This window comes from Rosa rugosa, chromosome 1 (assembly GCF_958449725.1).
Source record: "Rosa rugosa chromosome 1, drRosRugo1.1, whole genome shotgun sequence".
In the NCBI taxonomy this organism is placed as follows: Eukaryota; Viridiplantae; Streptophyta; class Magnoliopsida; order Rosales; family Rosaceae; genus Rosa; species Rosa rugosa.
This window is the reverse complement of record NC_084820.1, coordinates 14,616,167-14,637,888: the sequence shown is the minus strand read 5'-3', so window position 1 is coordinate 14,637,888 and position 21,722 is coordinate 14,616,167. Positions and strand designations below refer to the sequence as shown.

The 21,722-nt window shown below is 39.7% G+C and overlaps 2 protein-coding genes across 2 annotated transcripts; both read right to left on the bottom strand.

The window, feature by feature from the left end:
- Window positions 1–1,918: 1,918 nt before the first annotated feature.
- Window positions 1,919–5,476, bottom strand: LOC133727339 (probable disease resistance protein At5g66900). Its single transcript, XM_062154928.1, has 5 exons — window positions 4,586–5,476; window positions 3,982–4,388; window positions 3,330–3,691; window positions 3,042–3,247; window positions 1,919–2,885 (listed from the first exon to the last, which is right to left on the bottom strand). Exons 1-5 carry the CDS (start codon window positions 5,247–5,249, stop codon window positions 2,053–2,055), a joined length of 2,472 nt encoding a protein of 823 aa, XP_062010912.1. The 5' UTR covers window positions 5,250–5,476; the 3' UTR covers window positions 1,919–2,052.
- Window positions 5,477–5,905: 429 nt separating this feature from the next.
- LOC133720091 (probable disease resistance protein At5g66910) lies at window positions 5,906–9,776 on the bottom strand. Its single transcript, XM_062146280.1, has 5 exons — window positions 8,757–9,776; window positions 8,176–8,576; window positions 7,506–7,870; window positions 7,149–7,360; window positions 5,906–7,001 (listed from the first exon to the last, which is right to left on the bottom strand). Exons 1-5 carry the CDS (start codon window positions 9,577–9,579, stop codon window positions 6,166–6,168), a joined length of 2,637 nt encoding a protein of 878 aa, XP_062002264.1. The 5' UTR covers window positions 9,580–9,776; the 3' UTR covers window positions 5,906–6,165.
- Between the last annotated feature and the right edge of the window lie 11,946 nt (window positions 9,777–21,722).

Below are 21,722 nucleotides of genomic sequence, written 5' to 3'. Positions count from 1 at the left end.
TCATGGCACCTTTTTTAAAGGTAGACTCTAATTCAAGACCTTCCGATAATCACTTGATAATGTACGTCACAGCAATCCCGCTGTCCACACTGTACATTAGAAAACAAATGAATAAGCTCATACACACACATATTAGGAGTGCTGATAGTAAGGAACAAGATAATTACCTGGAAGGATCTTGTTTAGGACATTCCTTGCTTGAAATAATAGGGAAATGATGAACATTATTCCTTCCCAACCAGGTAAGCAAGTCTCTGTCTTTGTTTGATACATTGAACGTAAATAGACTCACTTGCCCTTCTCTTTTCACATGTTTCCATATCATCTTGCTCTTAATAATTGATTTACCCTTATCTTTCAAAAATGCCAAGCGTAATAGTGTTAGATACATCTTTGATTAGTTGCTCCAGGATCACCTTGGACAACCTTTTCACTCCAGGGAATCGTCTTTTAATGAAGTCAGAATCCCCTTTTCTCTTCTTCTGGTTAAGGTTGATCTCACGACCTTCAATATTCAAACCAAACAGTTCTGGAATGTCACCTACAGATATGGTACCAGTAATTTCCCCAAACTGAAACGAGTTTTTTTCCTTGTCAAAGCATTTTAAAAGAGAAATGATGTCACTATTAGACTTCCTACAAGCAGAGTCTATTATTTGCCACTTATAAAAAGCTCTAAACAAATCCTTGAACGGTGTGGACTCTATCAGATCAAGCTTCACTTCAGTAATATCTGCCCTTAACTCGTCGGTCATAACACGTCCAAACTTGAGAAGGTCGCACCTAAATTCCAGGTAATGTACTCTTTAGCCATCAAAATTAACTTGTAGTATCTATTGAGAAACAAGAAGATGAAACAAAAACCTGCAATCAAGAACTTGTATAGTCTATCATACCTACTCAATAGCAAAAACCTAGAACCATCACAAAACAAATACCTCTTCGTCAGGAGCACACATACCTTTTGAATAGGTAGCAACCACAATACTCATCAACCGTACCAATCGGATATGCTGTCGAACACAAGCAACCCACCAACCTCTGATTGTGCAATCCATTTATATCACAAGCTTGTAGAGATATTGACACCGGCTTTGAATGTACAGATTAGACTCTTCAATATGGAGATTACGTAACCTCCAACCCAGAGGAGAATTTTCAATTGCTGAAATCAAGGGTTGAATAATTTTGGGCGACGTCTATGGGCAGCCGTTTCATGATCGACTTCCATCGGCAACAAATCTAGATTTTATTATCAATCCTATTTAATAGGTGAATGGGGAATTTGATAGTGGCAGCTTTAGTAATTTTTAACAACATTGGGTTTTATTATTTATTCTATTTAATAGGTTTTTTTATTTTGCATAAAAAAAATTAATTGATTTGGGTGTATATTAAAACACTCTTATGATTGGGTTTATTCTAAAAGAGGTGTGTCAATTTGGGCATAGAATCAAATTCCCCTATAAAAAAATATTCAAAACAAAATAGAAAAACAAAAGAAATCCGAAGGATACGTGCATTCCAAGAGTAACTGAATTAGTAGGTTATTCTTTCTACCGCGTTTTGCAGCAAGTTTTGAGGATATGATCTCTTTTGGTTGTATGGGGTTCGTGGAGAAGAATAACAGAGGGCAGAGTCCTTGTCGTATGTTCATCAGGAAGTCAGGATGTACCGTCATGGCTGAGGTTGAAGATAGTCAAAGAAAACGAAGCTTGCTTAATGTGAAGATTTTGAGTTTGGCTAAGCTATTAACAATCATGTTACTAGGGAGGGATTTGTATGCAATATAATGACTGAGATCTGTTTGATATGCAACAAGCTGACCATCTACGGTGCAATTATAGAATACCCAAAATGATTTGAGTTTTGATCATTCTTCAACAAAGTCGGAAGCACATCATATGAATGCATAAGTTTTTCGAGAACAATACATATATTCTATTACAAAAACAGAAGAAAGATCCAACAAGAGAAGAAAAAGGAGGAAATGAAAAATGAAACAAACAATCACACAAGACATTGCTTCAACATATGAGAGGGAGACAGTTCTCAATATTGAAGCTTTAGCAGCCAATTCAAGTTGAACTCTTCTTTGAGTACCCTTATTTGTATGTCCAGCCCGAAAAGTGCCCATGATTCTTCTTTCTCCTCATCACATATCACCTCCTTCAGTTTCTTAAGATCCATAACTGATAGAGGTAGATCTTGCACTCTAGAGCACTGTCTCATATTGATCTTTTCCAAAGTGCTTATTTCACCAATGTTGTCAGGCAACTCCTTAATGCTGAAACAATCAGATATGTCGAGAAAGTTTAACTTTTCAAGGTCCTTAATTGAGGCCGGAAATGTTTTTAAGTCAGTACAAGACTTTAGCCTCAAGACTTCCAATTTGATCAGCTTCCCAATCTCATCAGGCAAGGCAGATAAGCTATGACAGTGGGTGATACTGAGCTTCCTTAGCTCAATCAGATCACAGAGATCAACAGGCAATTCCACCAAGTCACTGCAATAGTCAATGTTCAATTCCTCTAGATTTGGAAATGCATACGAAATTCGGAAGGAAGAGTTGCTGAAAACTTGACCAATGCTACACATGAATAAGGATATCTTCTTTAGACTCTTCACGTTTACAGGATTCTTGGCTATGGAAGGAATTGAAATTCGCTCTAGTCTGATTCTCTTCAGATTTGGTAAAGAATCCAGTAGTTGAAAATTACTCAATTTGGCTGGTAAGGAACCATGATTTGTGACTATTAGAACCTTCAAGTTTTCCATTTCCGCCACAAATTCAGGTAAAGCATAGATGTCTGTGCTGAAGTTTAAAACTAGAACCTCAACCTCTGATAGTTGAATGTTGTTCAAAGTTGTTGAGAACACTCCATCTGCAAACAATGTGCTATATGATGTCAGTGGAAGAATTGAATGTGAAAATACTATACTCAATTCTTTGTGTGAGCGCTATGTACTTGTGCTTGTGTTGGTGTGTGATTATGGGCATGCCTTTATAGGTATTTTAAAGAGGAAGGATTTGGGAGAACCAGAGGAGATTGATAATAGTCGAGTCTTGATGGGTTGATGCCTCTGTTCAGTCAAGCACTTGGGTAGATTGTCTCCCCATTTGTCTATAATCAATCTTCTTTTGTTTGGATCTAGTTTCGTTTCATAGATGGCGAGCTGTCTAAGCAAATCATGCTGGGTGACAAAGTGTTCACTGTAGTACCCATCCACCTCCATCCTCTCCTTCCTGGTAATGATCCATCAAAATTAGATTTCTTAGAGCTAGCTTCTATTCATGAACATAGAAAAATTTGAGTCTACTATCGTACCTCGTAACTATAAGATTAACTAGACTTCGAGTGGCAAGCTCTTGGAGATTTGAAATGGACAGGAAATCTTCATTTAACTCATATAACTCTGCCCATATATCAATTAGAGCAGAAGCAGGGATTCTCTTGCCTTCAGGAAATGAGCCCAGGTCCAAGAAACAATCCTTCAGGATGGTATCTTCTTCATCCAAAGCATGTAAGCTACTTTGAAGGCATATGAGCAGGTCAGTTGAAGAATCAAGAACAGAAGCACCTTTAGACAGTGCCCTTACTCTTTTAAGCCAGAACTCTGTAGGTTTCTCACAAAGTGATCTTCCAACCACTGTAATGGCAAGTGGAAATCCTTTACAACACTCTACTATCTGCAATTAAATTGTCCCAAATGAAGTCAAGTTACTAATTGGATTGCAGACCAAAAATTCAAATTTGCCAAGAACATCTCAGTGGTTTCATGAAGAAAATGTTTATAATAACTATGTACTTCTCATTAGTAACAATCATATATGTAAAATCACTTGGTGGTATTCGTGAAATCATAATGTGCTTGATCATTGGTGTGTGTATTCAGATTTTTTGTAAAAGCACAACATAATGTCTTCCTCCCCTAAATCTTGTGAGGCATAAATAAGAATATAATTTCTGCATTTCTCACCTTTCTTGGAAGATCTTTTGGAACATAAGAGCTCTTATCTCCTAGGGAAGCTGAATCGTGGAAAAGGGCCATTGCATCTACATAATTCAGTGGTTCTAGTATATGTGGTGAACCGAATCCTGGGAACTCATATCTTGATGTCACCAAAATTTTGTAATTTGGCATTTTCAATTCATCAAACTTTTGAAGGAGAGATTCTGATCCAGGCCAAACATCATCGAGGACCAACAACAAAGGATTCTCTCCTGTTCCCTTCAGAAACTCTTGCAGCCACCTAACTGCAATTACTTCACTTTCAAAAGTGGGAACCTGGGAACCCATACTTGATTGACGCAGTTCTTGAACAACAAGGTCCAAGTTTGGTCTCTTTGAGATGGTAATGAAGAAGATATTTTCCTTGAATTTATCTATAAAAATATGAGAAAGTTGTCATGAGATGATATTCAAATTATCTCTTCTTGTACAAAAAGAAAAACATATATTCCAACCATTGAGTTAGAACAAATGATTGGTTATAAGTCCTACAAATCACAAGAGCCAAATATATTTCTACAAAGCAACAACAGTTCAAAAGCTATAAGATATCATGATCTATATCACATACCTTTGACTTGCTTATCTTGACAGAATTTGGTTGCTAAAGTAGTCTTGCCACATCCTCCAGGAGCAGTCAGCACCAGCCTCGACACCCCATTCTTAAGAAGCTTCATCTTCAGTTCACTCAAAGGCTCATCAATTCCAACAGGAAACTCTGGAAGTTCAGGTAATGCACACCAAGCTTTAGGTACCACTGCAGAGTGATTCTGTATCATAAAACTCTCTTTCACTTCGTTGATCACCGCCTTTATACTCCCTACTTCTGTCTTCACATTCCCCACTTCAGCCTCTATATGTCCTACCGCAACTGCGATTGTCTTGACATCCCTGTTGCTCTGCACATTCAGCATACTCAACACTCCTTGGAGAGATTCATCCCATTCAAGGAGTTTGTTGGCATATTTGTACCGTTTGTAGTAGTTTCCAGGGTGGATCTTTGAGCACTTGAGAACAAGCTCCATGCCATCCTTCATTACTTCTTCTAGACCTTCTAGTTCCTCCTTTGGGATATCCAGTGCGTCATTGCATTCTGCTATCTTTGGGATCACTGGTTTTAGAGAGTCTAGCTTGGATTTGATGGCTTTGAGTGTGGGATCAAATATGATATTCTTTTTTATCAGCTCTTTAACACCAGCATACAGCTCGTCGAATAGTTTATTGACTGGATTCATTTTGGTAGGAAGAGTCAGGAATCTTGAGACAAGAGAGCAGATTATGATTAGAACAACAAGAAAAATTAGACCACTAAAATTGGGAATCCAATAACATGAATGTCATTTAGAACCAATAACATGACCCAAAAGCAAGCAATACGAAACTAGATTCTCTCTTCTTTGTTGGTGATCATTCAAGACAAGCAAGAATACTGTCCATTCTTCTCCAATAAGAAATGAACTAAATATTGTTTGCGAGACTCTGCCTATTTGGTCTTTGGTATTATATATTCAGCAGGAAACTCAATCGAAACTTCAGGAGACTTTAAATATTGACTTGCCGACAGGTGACTTGGAGCTAAAGCAAAGCATACGCGGAGAGACTGAATAGAGTAATAGACTATAGGAGACTTTCAGTTTTTTTTTTCCTTTTCTTTTTCCTATGGGTCTAAAGAAGACTTTACCTTAACAAGGGAAAGCTTAACTCATCACATTCAGAAGCTTCCATGGTGAGGACAAGCCCACCTACCAAATACAGTCAGAGAGGACACACTACTGATGTGATGTAATGCTAATAACATTAGCAACTAAAAGAACACTCGCATATTGATCTAAGTAAAATCAGGTCTACAAAGTGATGTGATCATGCCGAGATAAATAGATATTATAGAACATCTAGGAAATCTCTCATCATATTAAACTGAACTGCCAAGATTAAATCTTCCTGAGAATTTACAACTGGGAACTGAGGTCATAGAATGTCTCAAAGAAAGTTGCCTAATACATCATGTACATTTTTTTACTATGCAATATCTCATGCTATTTACAAAGCAGGAAAACAAATCTAAAAAGAAGAAGGAAATGAGAGGAAAGGAAACCATGAAACACGAATCATACGTACAGATCTCCGAAATTGTTTAGGAAAAGACAACTCTCAAGATTGAAGCTTATGGAGCCAATTTAGGTTGATATTTTCTTTTTCCACCACTATTTTTGTGTTTGCGAGAGGTAAGAATGGTTCCCATAAATTTCTTGTCTCATCATCACATATCACTTCCTCCAAATGCTCAAGATCCAAAACCGATACAGGCACTTCTTGCAATCTTGAGCATTCTCTCATGTTGAGCTTTCTTAAGCTGCTCATTTCACCAATATCAGGCAACTCCTTGATGCTGAAGCAATAAGAAATGTCAAGAAAGATCAACTTCTTTAGGTTCCTGCTCGAGCCTGGCAACTGTGCCAAGTCTGTGCATGACCTTAGTCTCAGTAGTTCCAACTTTTCCAGTTTCCCAATCTCTTCAGGCAAGGCAAGAAGCTTATGTGAGTTGGTGACACTGAGCTTCCTTAGATGAATAAGATCACAGAGGTCGGCAGGCATTTCCACCAAATCATTACAATAGTCAATGCTAATTTCCTCTAGATTTGGAAATGCGTATGAAATCTGGATGGATCCGTCGCTGAAAGCTTTTCCAATGGTACACATGAATAGAGATATCTTCTTCAGACCCACCAATTGTATGGGGTTCTTGGTTATCGAAGGTATTGAGACACGCTCCAATCTAATTCTCTTTAGATGAGATAACAAAGCGAGTAGTGGGATATTACTTAGTTCAGCAGGCGAGAAACCATAGTTTGTGACAATAAGTACCTTCAATTTATGCATAGTGTCCACAAATTTGGGTAAGGCGTAGTTCTTCGTCTGAAAATTCAAGACTAGAACCTCAGCTTCTGGTAGTTCCATGTGGTGCCATTTTGATGAGAAATTTCCATCTGCAAACAAAAAATCATTTGGTGTGAGTAGGGACTAATATGTAACAGTACTATTCAAGTCTTAGTCTGTATCTGAATAAGCACATATGTGCATACATGTTCGTATGTGCATTTCTACGTAATTGTTATCAAGAGAGATGGGATTACCAGTTGAGATGGATAATAGGCGAGCTTTCATGGATTTATACTTCTTTTCACTCCACCATTTTGGAATATTGTCTCCAGTTATGTTTATAATCAGTCTTTCTCTATGTCCTGGGTCTGATTGTCTTGTCTCATAGATAGCTAACTCTCTAAGTAGATCATGCTGGGTAACAAAATGTTCACTGTAGTATCCATCCCCCTGCCTCTGATCCTTCCTGTTATTTAGTCAAAATTAAGATGATCAGAAGTAGAGATTGCTCAAAATATATTGTATTAAATAGCAAGTTATGAGTAGCATCTAGTCATGAATATAAAGGAAAAATTTATAGAAAAAAATCAGGAAACATGAAGCTAGCATACCGTGTGACTACAAGATTAGCCAGACTTCGGTTGGTGAGCCTGTGGAGGTATGCAACACACAAAGTATCTTCATCTAGCTGATCATACGACTCTGTCCACATATCAATGAGGGCAGCAACTGGGATTCTTTGATCTTCAGGAAATGAACCAAGGTCCAAGAAACACTCCCTGATGATAGCCGTTTCTTTATCCGAGACAACTAAGCTGCTTTGGAGGCGAAGAAGCAATTCGGTCTCAGAATCAAGAATAGAAGACCCTTTGGACCATTCAATTAGTCTTTCTTGCCAGATCTCTATACTTTGTCCGCAAAGTGATCCTCCTGCCACCGTAATTGCAAGTGGAAATCCCTTACAGCCCTCTACTATCTGCAATTGCAAATCGTTTACTATTTGAGTTGCAGACTAAATCATCTCAATATTTTCATGAACACAAAAAATTGATTAAATAAATATTTACTGTTTTCTACCCTGGCTTAGTGTTTTGTCTGTAAGTAAAGCAAGCTTATCTGTTTAATTACTAGCAGGTGCTGTATAATAAGAACAGATGTGTTTACACTCATCCTCAGTAGGAAAAGTAAATTTAATGTCCTTGCCACCTTTTTGTAACTTGTAGTTATGAAGAGAAAATATCAAATACAAATATATATGGTTCATTGCAGTTAAGAAATTACCTGTCTCGAGAGGTATGCTGGAATATGTGAGCTTTTATCTCCCAAGGATGCTGAATGATGAAAAAGTTTCATGGCATTGTCATAATCCAATGATCGTAAATGATACGAGGAACCAAATCTAGGAAATTCAGATCTTGATGTGACCAAAATCTTGTAATCTGGCATCTCGAACTGAAACTTGTCTAGTAGGGATTCTGATCCAGACCAAATATCATCCAAGACCAATAGTAAAGGGTGTTGTCCTTCTTCCTTCAGAAATGTTTGCAGCCACTTGACTGCAGTTAGTTCATCTTGGAATACAGGCACCTGGGAACCCTTGCGTTGGTATAGCTCTTGCACAATAAGGCTCAGGTTTGGTGTGTTTGATACAGTGACAAAGAAGATATTATTCTTGAATTTACCTATACAAAAAAGTACAAGTAATTAGTCGGTCAGATGTCATCTTAATTTTGGTCTATAATCCTACAAACAAAAACATAAACACAATTGCAGCTCTAAGTAAATTCAAGGAGTAGGAAACGAAACTAGGAAGCAATTTTCTGAATGAAACATATCACAAGTCACAAGCATAGACATGATACCTTTGACTTGCTCATCTTGACAAAACTTTGTTGCCAATGTAGTTTTCCCACATCCTCCGGGAGCAGTGACCACAAGCATCGAGACTCCATCCTTAAAAAATTTCATCTTCAATTCCTTCAAAGGCTCATCCAATCCAACCGTAAACTGTGCAAGTTCAGGCACAACAGACCAAGCTCCAACTTTAGCTCCATTTCGTGTATCAAGTCGGTCTTCAATTCGCTTGAACCCTGCCTCCACAATGCAACTGCTTGTTTCAATTCGGTCTTCAATTCGGCACATCCCCTCCACTATATCGCCACTTCTCATTTCAACTCCGCTGAGCGTCTTCTCCATATGCCTACTGGTTGTTGCAATATGCTCAACCTCTGCCTCTAAAAAGATACTACTCGTTTCAATCCCAGTGACCACCCTCTCTATTGTCTTTACCGAAACCAAGGTCTGCTTCCCATCTCTTACTCCTTGCGCCTTCAGTAGATTCAACTGTCTTACAAGAGCACTTTCCCATCCAAGAAGTTTGTTGGCGTACTTGTACTTCTTATAGATGTTCCACTTGCGAACCTTAGAGCACTTCCGGACTATCTCTATGCCATTCTCCATATGTGCTTTGAAATTTGCTACTTCCTCCTGTGGAAGACCCAGTTCCTCATTGCTTGCTTCTATCTGCTTGATCAGTGGTCCATATGAGTCTAGCGCAGATAGAATGTTTTGGAGGAGAGGTCTATATATCATAGACTTGCTGATGAGCTCCTTAAGCACATCATAGAGAACATTGAACAGCAATCCTCCAGCAGCCCCACCAAAAACATCACATCCACCAACCATTAATTACAGCAAAATCAAACACAAACAGAGTATTTTGGGTACTTGAAACTCTGGAAACTAGATTTTTAGCTTTGGAAATTGGAACACAAGAAACCAATAAAGTTGAACACTCAAAACCATTCAGTTATCTCTTACTTTTATTGGATGGAAACTTCTGTGTTGGAGCCCCATTGACTTGCCAGGAGACTTGCAGATGAGCAAAGCAATAACATTACTATTTATAGGGAACCTTCATGTGGTGAAGAAAAGAAGGATTAAAAGAATCCACTAATCAAATTACAAGTTTGCCCCACCCACATATTTGCTTTCGTGACTTGTGTGAAGTGGGAACACATTGTTTTTAATGAATTCTTTAGGGACAACTGTGAAGCGTCAACAATGTTGAAGGCGTAAAGCCGTAAAGACAAAAGGAACAATATGTTGCTAAAGTTTAATACTTGATGGCAGAGTTACCAAAGAAACTATCTGTATCCAAGTATCTTCATCCATGACACGCCTTGAAATTGAGAGGAAGCACCCTGTGTCTTTCTTCCCAATTTCATTTCACTAAAGCCGAGTAGATTAATACTTGAATGCGAATGCCTTGGCTCCTTCTCTATACCTGCCACAGCCCATAGACACAATGTCCGTTTCTTCTTTGAAAAAGTGACCACACAGATTCACTCAGAGCTTCGCAAGTTTGAAGTTGCTACACACAATTACTTGGAAATTGATCGCACAGAAATCACTCGGAACGTTTCGTTTGTGTTAGTCTAAGAAATTTTAGCCATGAACTCGACGTAATTTAATTAAATTCCAAATTTTGTGAAACTCTCAAGTCTTCACGCATCCAATGTCAAGAAACCCTTTTAATATATAGGGTTCAGTCACTATACAGTATTGAAATTGCAAGAACAGAATTACCCAGCCTAATGGGATGTTGTTAGTAGGCTATCAGTTAACACAAAGCAAGTATAAGACTAGATCAACAACACATGATATGTTGACGCAGTAAAACCCTCCTAAGAGGTAAACAACTGCGGGCACTATGCCGGTAAAAAATCCACTAGTAAAAGATTAGTACATAAAGAACTCACACAAACTCTACTTACTAGAACCCTACTAGAAAGGCAGCTTGATCTTGTCTTTGCTACTGAATCTAGAGAGTGGATCTGATTACCTTCGTCAATCTTGAAATGGCACAACACTAGACTCGGTTGTCAATCACCTCAAGGCACGAACCATGCATGAATGCAGCACACACGGAAGCATAAAACCAAGGCTTTGAAAGAAGGTATTTAAGATGATGATAATCCTTCAAGAGTTAAACATGGAACAACTCATGAAGAATTATCGAAACAAACTGTTTAAGCTCAATGTTCTCTCCAAAGAAGCCGTAACCCTAGACTGCTCAATAAACATGTATTTATACTTATGAGACACTGTAGCAACGCTAGGGTTTCTATTGTGCATGGGCTTTTAAAAACTGAATATGCATGGATAATAAACAATGTTTTATAGCAAGCCCATTTTGTATACTAAGAAGCACGTCCGACTCAACAATTTAGTAGACAGAAAACTATGCTATCCTAATCTAGGATAGAAAAGCTTGTTCACTCCTAAAAGTAACATAACACACATCAATGCAGGCTTACCATTTGAAGTTGCTGAGATGAGTTGAGTAGCGAGTCTTGTATGTGATCCAAGCTTCTGAGTTCCACAATTAAGGACTAGGGTTTTTTACTTCAACAGTGTCTGAACTCTTCGAGGACTTTTGAAATGATACCTGAACTTTCAAAGTGATCAAAGTGATACCTGGACTCTAATTTTCTTGTCAACGGAATACCTACGTCAGAATTCCGTTACGGCTCCGTAATCCGGAGGCACGTGAGGCGCACGTGATCAAAAAAGTGAGGGCAAAACAGACTTTTTCTCCTGATTCCCCCCTAAAGTCGATCAAAAACTCAATTCCCTCTAAACTAACCACACTTTGAGAAAATCTCAGACCTAAATCAGTCCCAAACTATTGCTCCCAAAACAAAAAGGTCGACAAAAGCGAATCAACTAGATTGGAAAAGGGCTCCATTCAATTTTATTCCCGACAAAAAGTGATCGATGGCGAAGATGTGGAGATTCTTTAGAGAATCTGGACCCAAAAGAGAAGATGGTAAGTGTTCATTCCTCTCTCTTTTGATAAAGTCAGTAATAACATGGACCTGGTCATGGTTTTCAGAGAATCCCGTTTTGTTAGCTCAGATTACCATTTAGGGTTTAGATTAAAATCAAATTGTTTTTTAGGGTTTGGGGATTTGGGGCAGAATATTTAAATCTAGATTGGGATGGGTCCTTGTATTGATAAGTAGTATTTTCCTTGTCATTTACTGGTTTTGCATTGGATTCTTCTTGTTTGAATATGCAGAAACAGTTTTTATTGTTTCGATTGGGTACCCATTTCGATTTGATGAACTTGGATTATATATGTTTTGTTTTTGTTTTGCTTTTTCTGGAATTTCTGGGAAACATAATCTTGTGCTGGGAAGCAATTTTGAAGTTGTTTTGCTTTTTCTGGAATTTTTGGGAAGCTTGTGCTGATGAGAGATTGAGCATTAATCTTGTGCTTTTTCAATTTCATTTTAGTTCCAGAGGATTTATACACCATGGAAATACACCATGGTGGTTACTTTGACAAGATGCCTGATGGTACGAAGAAGTACAAAGTGGCTAGGTTCAACAAGGATGGTGGGAAAATTTGGCTAGATGGCCTAGATCCTGATAAGATTGCATGGACAGAGTTTGGAAACATTGCTTGGGATCTTGGGTACAGGGAGAAGCCAATTTCATATTACTACAAGATGCCTAGGACTTACTGCAATGAGGGATGGATGCCACTTAGAAACGATGCAGATGCACTTGAGATGGTGAAGCTTATTCCACTGAAGACAAGGCAGATTAGTGTCTTCATTACTGGTGGAGGGAGGAGGAGGAAGAAGGAGGCAGAGGAGGATGATTTGAGGCCAGTGGACCCGAATTGGGAGAATCCTTTGAATAGATTAACAGCAGCAGAGAAAAGGAACGTGGAACTGGAAGCAAATATTGCTGGGAGTAAGCTAAATAGGCTTGGTGTGTCAGGTTGTGGTTCAAGTGGAGTTAATGTGGTTGGTGATGGAGATGTTAATGTAAGGCAAGAAGGGGTTAGGCAGAAGGTAAGGGCAGATGGGGTCATTAATTTGGACTCAGACTCAGACTTGGAAGCTACTGAGGGTGGAAGGCAGCAAAGTCAAGGCACCTTTACTGGTCTTAGTGACTTGGTGCCTGACTTGTTTGCTTTTGAAAGTGTGGCCCAAGCTGGAAATGACAATATTGGACAGGGGCAAAGGAATAAGGCTGAGGAGCAAGCTGAGGTGGGATACAACAAGCACATTCCAAGACCAAGACCTAGAGTGAAACATACCGTGCAAAAGAGGTGGGAAGGAAGGCGGCTACCTTGTGTGCTTGCTGCAGAACAACAAGAATCCGAACCAACTGAAGTTGAAGCAGTAGAACCAACCCAAACTGAACCAGGCCATCCTAAAGCAGAAGCAAGCCAATTTGAAGCACAACTAAGCCAAGTTGAAGGTGAGGCAAGTCAGGTTGAACCAAGCCAACCTGAAGTAAAGGAAGCTAAAGCAGAAGCAAAGGAAGCTGAATCTGAAGCTGAAGCTGAAGCAAGCCAATTTGAAGCACAACCAAGCCAAGTTGAAGGTGAGGCAAGTAAGGCTGAAGCAAAGGAAGCTGAAGCAAAGGAAGCTGAAGTAGAAGCAAAGGAAGCTGAAGCTGAGAGATTGAGCCAATTTGAAGCACCACCAAGTCAAGTTGAAGGTGAACCAAGTCAGGTTGAACCAAGCCAAGCTGAAGCAAAGGAAGCTGAATCCGGAGAGAAGAAGGGCAAGAAGCAGAACCAAGGTGAGAAGGGCAAGAAGCCGAACAAAGGAGTAGGGAAGGGGAAGAAGGTTGGTGAATCAGAGAAGGGGAAGAAGGTTGGTGAATCTGAAAGGGGGAAGAAACAAAAGTTGAGTGAAGCTGAGAAAGGCAAGAAGGTTGCTGTTGATTCTGGCAGACCTGCTTCCAAGAAGAAGGGGAGACAAACTAAGGAACCAAGGTACAACACCAGGAAGAGTAGTTCAAAGGTTTATGAGCAAGTTGAAGACACAGATACCAGCTCTGAGGGTTCAGATTTCTACATTGACAGTGATTATGATCCACAAGATTCTGAAGATGATGTGGAGTTTGAAGCCATTGTGTCAAATCCCACAATTGTTGAAGAATATGAAGACATGGGATTTAGAGGACAATGTAGTGATGAAGGTGGAGATACAGAGGAAGATCTGGGCAGTTTGCAAGGTTCTGAAACAGAGGAAGATGAGGAAGGGAATCCACTTCCCATGCCTACTTGGAGAGGTATTAAGCTGAAGAGTTGGAATAGAAGGGTGGATTTGAAGAACCCTAAGTTTGTACTTGGCCATGTGTTTCCAAACAATGAGGTGCTCAAAGAAGCTATAAGGGAGTGTGGTCTAGTGGGTAGAAGAGGGTTGTGGTTTCAGAAGAACAGTAAACAGAAAATTGAGGTTAAGTGTCAACTTGGCTGCCCTTTTTGGTTGTATGCAAGCAACATTGCAGATCTAGGCCCATCCACACTTGTCATCAAGACTCTAAATGATAAGCATAATTGTTCCCACCTTACACATAGTCATCACCTGACTTACAATAGAGTAGCCAAGGAGGTTCAAGCGGACTTGTTGGTGGATGAAGATTGGTCTAGGAAAGGGATTCAAAACCATATCCAGAAGAAGTTCAATTTGGATGTGAGTGTTCAGAAAATTTCGAGGGGGAAAATCAAGGCTAAAAGAATGAATGAGGGACATTATATAGATCAGTATAACAAGTTAGCAAGTTACCGGAAGGAGCTGATGAGGAGCAACCCAGGATCCACAGTGGAAATAAAGACTGAAATGGTGGGGGAGGTGAGGAGATTTCATAGGATGTATGTATGTTTGGCTGCCTGCAAGAAAGGCTGGATTGAAGGTTGCAGACCCATCATTGGGTTGGATGGCTGCCATATAAAGGGTCATCACCCAGGTCAGTTGTTGTGTGCAGTGGGGGTTGATGCAAACAATGGGATGTTCCCCATTGCCTATGCAATTGCTGAGGTGGAAAACACAGATACTTGGAGGTGGTTTCTGGAGTACCTGAAATGGGATTTGAGGATTGAAAGGGAGTCAGCCTACACATTCATCACTGACAAGCAGAAGGGTTTGGGGATTGCCATTGGAGAGTTGTTCCCTGGAGCTGAACACAGACATTGTGTGAGGCATATGTACAACAACTTCAAGGCTAAGCATCCAGGAGAGGGGCTGAAACAACTTGTGTGGGATGCAGCTAGATCAAGCACAAAGGTTTGGTTTAAGAAACACATGGAGGAGCTGCAACAATTGGATGATGTGGCCTGGAAATGGTTTGAGGACAAGAATCCAGAACAGTGGAGTAGAGCCTATTTCAGGGAAGATTCAAAATGTGACTTGCTATTGAACAATTTGTGTGAGTCATGGAATGCAGCTCTAATTCCAGCAAGGGATAAGCCTATATTAACCATGTTGGAGAAGATAAGGATGGAATTGATGGTTAGAATGGCAAATAGAAGAGTGGCAGCACATAGATGGAAGGATATGGTTGGTCCAAGGATTAAGAAGATTATTGAAAAAGTGGCAGAGAGGACTAGTTGTTACAGAGCCTATCATTCAGGGGAGTTTGAGTTCCAAATTACTGGAGGGGGAGATCATGGAAGCAAGCATGCAGTGGACTTAAGGATGCACACATGTACATGTAGGAGGTGGCAATTGAGTGGCATTCCTTGTGTGCATGCCATTTGTGCCATTAGAACCAAAAAGGCAGATCCTGTTCTCTTTTGTGACGATTACCTACTGCCTTCTAGCTACATGGAGTCATACAATCCAATTATTCATCCTATTGCTGGTGAGGATGATTGGGAACCGGTGGATTACCCAATAGCACCTCCCCCATACAAGAAGCAAGCTGGCAGACCCAAAATGAAGAGAACTAAGGAGCCAGGTGAGAACAAGCAACCACCACCAGCCCCTAACACAACCAAAATGCCAAGAACCTACTCGAAGATGACATGCCAAGTTTGCTTCAAGAAAGGGCATAATAGATTGGGCTGCCCAATTAGAAAGGCAAAGAAAGCAGCAGCACAACAAGCAGTAAGTAATTCCAATTGTTTATGCTGGTTACATTACACATCATGGAGTTGATATTAATAGACTCTTCTCATTTCAGGGAGAAGGGAGTTCCAATGCACTCAAGCAAAATAAGAAGAGGTCAAGGCAGCAGGTTTGTGATTTTCTGTTCAGCACTTGTCTTATTGACTTGTTTCTGATGTTCAAAAAATAGAATTAGTTTTAATCAATAGACCCCAAGTGCCCCAAGGCCCAAGGCCATCTTTTGACGTTTAATATATGCATATTTCTATGGGAAATCCAATAGAAAAACCCACCAAAGCCCACACCTAGACTTGTCATCCATTTATGTCTTTAGAAGAATGTGTCCTTATGAAGGGTATAAGCCTTTAAAACTTCTTGCATGTGGGACTAACCAAGGTGCCTTTCCAGCAGAATTGCTAATGCAACAGACCTGTAACTTTGCAAAATCATAACTAATTCTAGAAAAATCGTATTCAAGAGATTCCAATTCTGAAATGATCTTTAAGATGTCTACTGCAACTTTTATGAAGATACCAACTTAAAATACCCAACCAAAATGTACAGTTTTCAGTAAAAAGGCAGCTGCATCAAAAGCTCAGAAACACAATTTCAGAATTTGCAGACCTGTAACTTTGCAAAATCATAACTAATTATAGAAAAATCATTTTCAAGAGATTCCAATTCTAAAATGATCTTTGAGATGTCTACTGCAACTTTTATGAAGACACCAACTTCAAATACCCAACCAAAATGTACAGTTTTCAGTAAAAAGGTAGCTGCATCAAAAGCTCAGAAACACAATTTCAGAATTTGCAGACCTCTGTTCTACCTTGCAAATGTAATTTACCTTTTTGAGGTGACTCTAGATGAAATAACATATGAATTAACCCCATAACCCAAACCATGATTCCCTTTTTGCTAGTCATCTTACTTAATCTCACAAGTTCCAACAGTTGGTTGTGTTCAATATGGATATGGTTGTGTTGACAATAAGGTTGTGTTGAATCTGGCATGGTTGTGTAGGCAGCAAAAGTTCCAACTTCAAAGGGGAGGCCCATATTGAATGATAATATCATCAAGTCTAGGAAGGGTTGGAAGAAGATGAAAACCATGGATGGCAGCCAAGGTGCCGATGCAAGGCCTTCTAGTTCACAAACTATGCATGATCCTCCAACACAAGGCAGCCAAAATCCTGCAGCAAAAAAGGCAAGGCAGCAAGGCCAAACTGATTCTGAATGGGCAGGGTTGTGAAGAAAAACATTGTTTTTGGTGTTGTTTTTGTTTAGGTTGTATGTAAGCTTATGATGCTATGAACAAACACATGACATTGCTGTTGGTTTGTCAACCATTTTGTGAAACTTTGGGAACTTGCTATGTCCTTTTTGGTTGACCAATTTGTGCAGTTCTAGAGCAATGACTATCTATTATGTTACAAGCTTGTTGTTTTCAATTTTTCTTTTTCATTTCCATTCACTTATAGTACCAGATTTGCCTTGGAGATTGTACTGTTTTATTTGTTGATGCTATTTGGTACCCAGATTATGTGAATCAAGTCATGCCCAACTTGGTCAATGATTTTTGGAGGGAAACGGTTAGAGAGGGTTCAACTACATCTATTTATGGAGGGAAAAAGTCTTCGTCAGACCGAACAAAACAAATTGAGGGCAAATAAGCCATTTTGCTCTGTTTTAGGGCCACACGTGCGCCTCACGTGATAAAATTAACGGAGCCGTAACGGAATTCTGACGTAGGTATTCCGTTGACAAGAAAATTAGAGTCCAGGTATCACTTTGATCACTTTGAAAGTTCAGGTATCATTTCAAAAGTCCTCGAAGAGTTCAGACACTGTTGAAGTAAAAAACCCTAAGGACTATTATAATACATATGACTCTTGATTGTTTAGCTAGGAAATGCCAATTACACAAATATGACACTAACAATCTCCCCCTTTGGCATTTCCTAGGCAAAAACAATATGGTACACCAATTACAACTAGATAACAGTCCCTACACTATCCTAACCATATCAACGTTGAACTTCAATCCTGTGAACATAAGATATTCGATTAAAAAGAAAACATATTATGTCTCCCCCTTTTTGCCTAGAAAAGACAAAGGATGCATGGAACAAACTGAGGCAACATCCGCTCAAGACCGGCAATACGCTGATCAACCATTTTGAAGATAAGTTCGTCAGTGATAGATGGGCCAGGATGTGAACTTTGCCCATCACTCCGAAGAATACTATGAAGATCCACCACTTTGGCACGAGTGATAACGTCATTATCAAAAACAGGAACTCCATGACCAAGACAAATCTTGGTGATCATACGAGGAAAAACTAAGCGGGCAGCGGTGCTGGCTTGATTAAGCAGAGCAGCTTCGTGGATCTTATCGAACACATAGTGCTGAAGAGGAATGTGAGACAGAGAACCATCATAAAGACCATGTGCCAAGGCACCGGCCTGGACAGAGAGCTGACTGGTTTGAGTTGAAGGCCAGACAAAGTTCAGAACAAAGTGATAGTATATTTTCCCCATTTGAGACAGGTTACCCAAGGTAGCATAAGTATCAGAGAAATTTACAGATGCCGGATCCCAATAGAGCTTCTCCATCAAGGAATTTTTATTATATGTAGCAACATGGGCCTTGAAAGCTTTATAAGTAACAGTAGATTCGGGAAGCTGAAGATCCCGACGAATGGTTTCAGCACAGAAAGGAACCCGCTGCTGTCGAACACATACTTCATTACGAGAGTCAATATCGGACGGAAAATTAGCATAAAATTCCCTGACCATGCTTTCATTTGCCTCAGGCAAGCATTCCACAAAAATATCCCACTGCATGTTAGCCAAGAACTGCTGAAAGAAACTACCCAGACTTTCAATATCAAATGTTTTCTCACAAAATAGTTTCCGCTGGGAAGTATAGCGAGAAAAGATATTCTGAGCAGCCTTGGAGACGAATCGAGAAGAATCCCAGTCCAAAAGACAAGAAGACATACCTTTGGATTTCTTGGCGGTGGAGGCTATTGGGTGAGAGACTGACCGTTTCATCGGAGGTGCAGACGATGACGGCGCCGGTGGATGGGAGGGAGGAGCAGCGGTGGCCGCAATGGTTGATGACGGATGGCAAACGGCGGTGGAAGAAGAAGCAGTCTTTTGCGGTGGACGAACAGTAGAGGGAAGGATAGCTTGACCAGGAGTACGACCTCCTCGCGTACGAGCCATAAGAAGAAGATGCAGAACCCTTGTAGACAAAGAAGAATGGTTCCAAGAAAACAAAGAAGGAGAAGAAAACGAGGAGACTAACAAGAGACCTAAAGCAACTAAATAGAAGACGAGAAGACTAACAAGAACAAGGAAAGACAAAACAATATTTTTTTTGTAAGTTTTTTTTTTTTATTGAATTTTATTTTATTTTATTTTATATTGGTGGACTAATATGAAGAAAAGACACAGACACAAGCAAAAGAACAAATAATTAGGAGTCAAAGTGCAAAGGAATCCGAAAACTAGGATGCGACATACACATTACCCCTGAACACACAGACCAGATGAGGAAAACCAAAAGACCACAGGAGCATTGAGAAAGCAGGAACCAGGTAACTTGCAACTTGTAGCGAATACAAATGAGACGAATCAAGCAGAGATGATGCATGAGACAGACTATTACCACACACAGAGCAATCAAGCAGAGCTTTTCACAGATAACACCAACATGAGCACTTCTCAAGAGCATCAACCCGCAGTTTTGAAAGAGAGCAGATCACAGTAATTAAACACTATTGATTTCAAAAACCAAATTGAGTTAGGGTACTAAAAGTGCTATGCTGAAAAGTGAACCCAGATCATCAGAGGCTTTAGAGAGAGTATCACGAAGAGGCACAATATATAGATATATATATATATTTTTTTTTTAATAAATATAAATGGAGACAAGATCTTGGAGGGTACTTGGAGCTTTGAGCAACTGATATACCATTTTGGTTTGTTGCTACCCTTTTTTTTTTTTTTTTTTTTCACAAAGATCATAAGTCAAACCATCCCCGTTTCGACCTGAAACACACTAGCTTTACAAGGCAGGTGTCCCATCTACATTTGGAGATAGCCTGACTTGCCTAGACCACCACCGTTTCGACCTGAAACACTCTAGCTTTACAAGGCAGGTGTCCCATCTACATTTGGTGGTAGACTGGATGTCTCCTTAAAGAACAAATGGTGCCAGTACAATAGTGATAACTCAGTCTGCATACCTCACTCAACATCTTAGGTGTGCAAGTGCAAGAGACAAAGCAAGGCTCCAGTTGCCGTAAACACAAGAAGGAAGTGAAAGGAATAGGGTTTTATTCTGGACCTTTAAACACTCAAAAAGCAAGAACAGATCACTGCAAGAGAAGGTCAAGATATGTAACTAAATCTCAGTTCATGAGTTGCTCTTGAGGTGATAATATATGACAATGCACATGTTAGGAATGCAACAGAACACGTATCCTAAACTAGGATGGAAATAAACCTGGAATCCTAATGGCAGAAATAACAAATATGCAGATAGAGAAGTAATTCGAAGCTAAATGAGTACAAGAAGAATAAAAAAAACTACACTACATGCATACACACAGTTGCTACAAGTGCAAGGTGAGACTAGGAACTAACTCATGTCACACACTCCAATGGATCTTCTAAGATTCTCAAAACGTATTTGATCCAGAGGCTTTGTAAATAAGTCGGCAAGCTGATGATCAGTGGAAACAAATTCAAGTGCAAGCAGTTTATCTTCAACCAAATCACGAATAAAATGGTGCCGAATATCAATGTGTTTTGTGCGAGAATGTTGAACTGGGTTTTTTGAGATACTAATGGCACTCATATTATCACAGAAAACAGTTAACATCCCTTGTTTCAATCCATAGTCACACAGCATTTGTTTCATCCAAAGTAATTGTGTGCAACAACTACCTGCAGCTATGTACTCTGCTTCAGCAGTAGACAAGGAAACACTGTTCTGTTTCTTGCTATGCCAAGCAACCATATTGTTACCAACATAAAAACACCCACCAGAGGTACTTTTTCTGTCATCAACATTACCTGCCCAGTCAGCATCTGAGTATCCTGCAATTTCGGCATTAGAGTCAAAAGAGTAGTGCAAGCCAAAATTCACAGTTCCAATAACATACCTGATAACTCTCTTGACTGCTTTGAGATGGGACTCTTTAGGATCTGCTTGGAAGCGAGCACAGATGCCCACACTAAATGCTATGTCAGGTCTGCTTGCTGTGAGATATAATAAGCTTCCAATCATACTTCGGTACAGAGTTTGATCAACACTCTTTCCAGCGGCATCTCTGTGGAGTTTTTCATGTGTAGCCATAGGAGTTTTTGCTGCATTCAATGTTTCAAGACCGAATTTCTTGACAAGATCCCGAGCATACTTCGTTTGAGAGATGAACATACCTTCTGCCATTTGTTTCACTTGTAGACCCAAGAAATAAGTTAGTTCTCCACACATGCTCATTTCAAACTCATGCTTCATCACATCAGTGAACTCCCTAACCAACTTGTCTGATGTTGACCCAAAAACTATGTCATCCACGTATACTTGGGCAATCATGACATCTTGGTTGATCTTTTTGACAAACATGGTTTTGACAAACATGATGTGTCGAAAGACGTTCATACCAAGCACGAGGTGCTTGTTTCAGGCCATACAGAGCCTTTTTGAGACGATACACATGTTCAGGATTGTGGGGATCTTTGAATCCCAGTGGCTGTTCCACATAAACTTCTTCTTGAAGTACTCCATTCAAGAATGCACTCTTCACATCCATTTGGTAGAGTTTAAATCTTAGATGACATGCCACAGCAAGAAGGAGTCTTACTGATTCTAATCTAGCTACAGGAGCAAATGTCTC

What these genes read in the sequence shown, in the direction of transcription:
- LOC133727339 (XM_062154928.1), bottom strand. Translation starts at nt 5,249, where the DNA reads ATGAATCCAGTCAATAAACTATTCGACGAGCTGTATGCTGGTGTTAAA. An exon ending in CAAAAGATCTTCCAAGAAAG is followed by an intron (nt 3,692 to 3,981) that starts GTGAGAAATGCA and finishes ATTTAATTGCAG; the next exon opens with ATAGTAGAGTGTTGTAAAGG. An exon ending in GTTAATCTTATAGTTACGAG is followed by an intron (nt 3,248 to 3,329) that starts GTACGATAGTAG and finishes GATCATTACCAG; the next exon opens with GAAGGAGAGGATGGAGGTGG.
- LOC133720091 (XM_062146280.1), bottom strand. Translation starts at nt 9,579, where the DNA reads ATGGTTGGTGGATGTGATGTTTTTGGTGGGGCTGCTGGAGGATTGCTG. An exon ending in GCTAATCTTGTAGTCACACG is followed by an intron (nt 7,361 to 7,505) that starts GTATGCTAGCTT and finishes ACTAAATAACAG; the next exon opens with GAAGGATCAGAGGCAGGGGG. An exon ending in CCTATTATCCATCTCAACTG is followed by an intron (nt 7,002 to 7,148) that starts GTAATCCCATCT and finishes TTTTGTTTGCAG; the next exon opens with ATGGAAATTTCTCATCAAAA.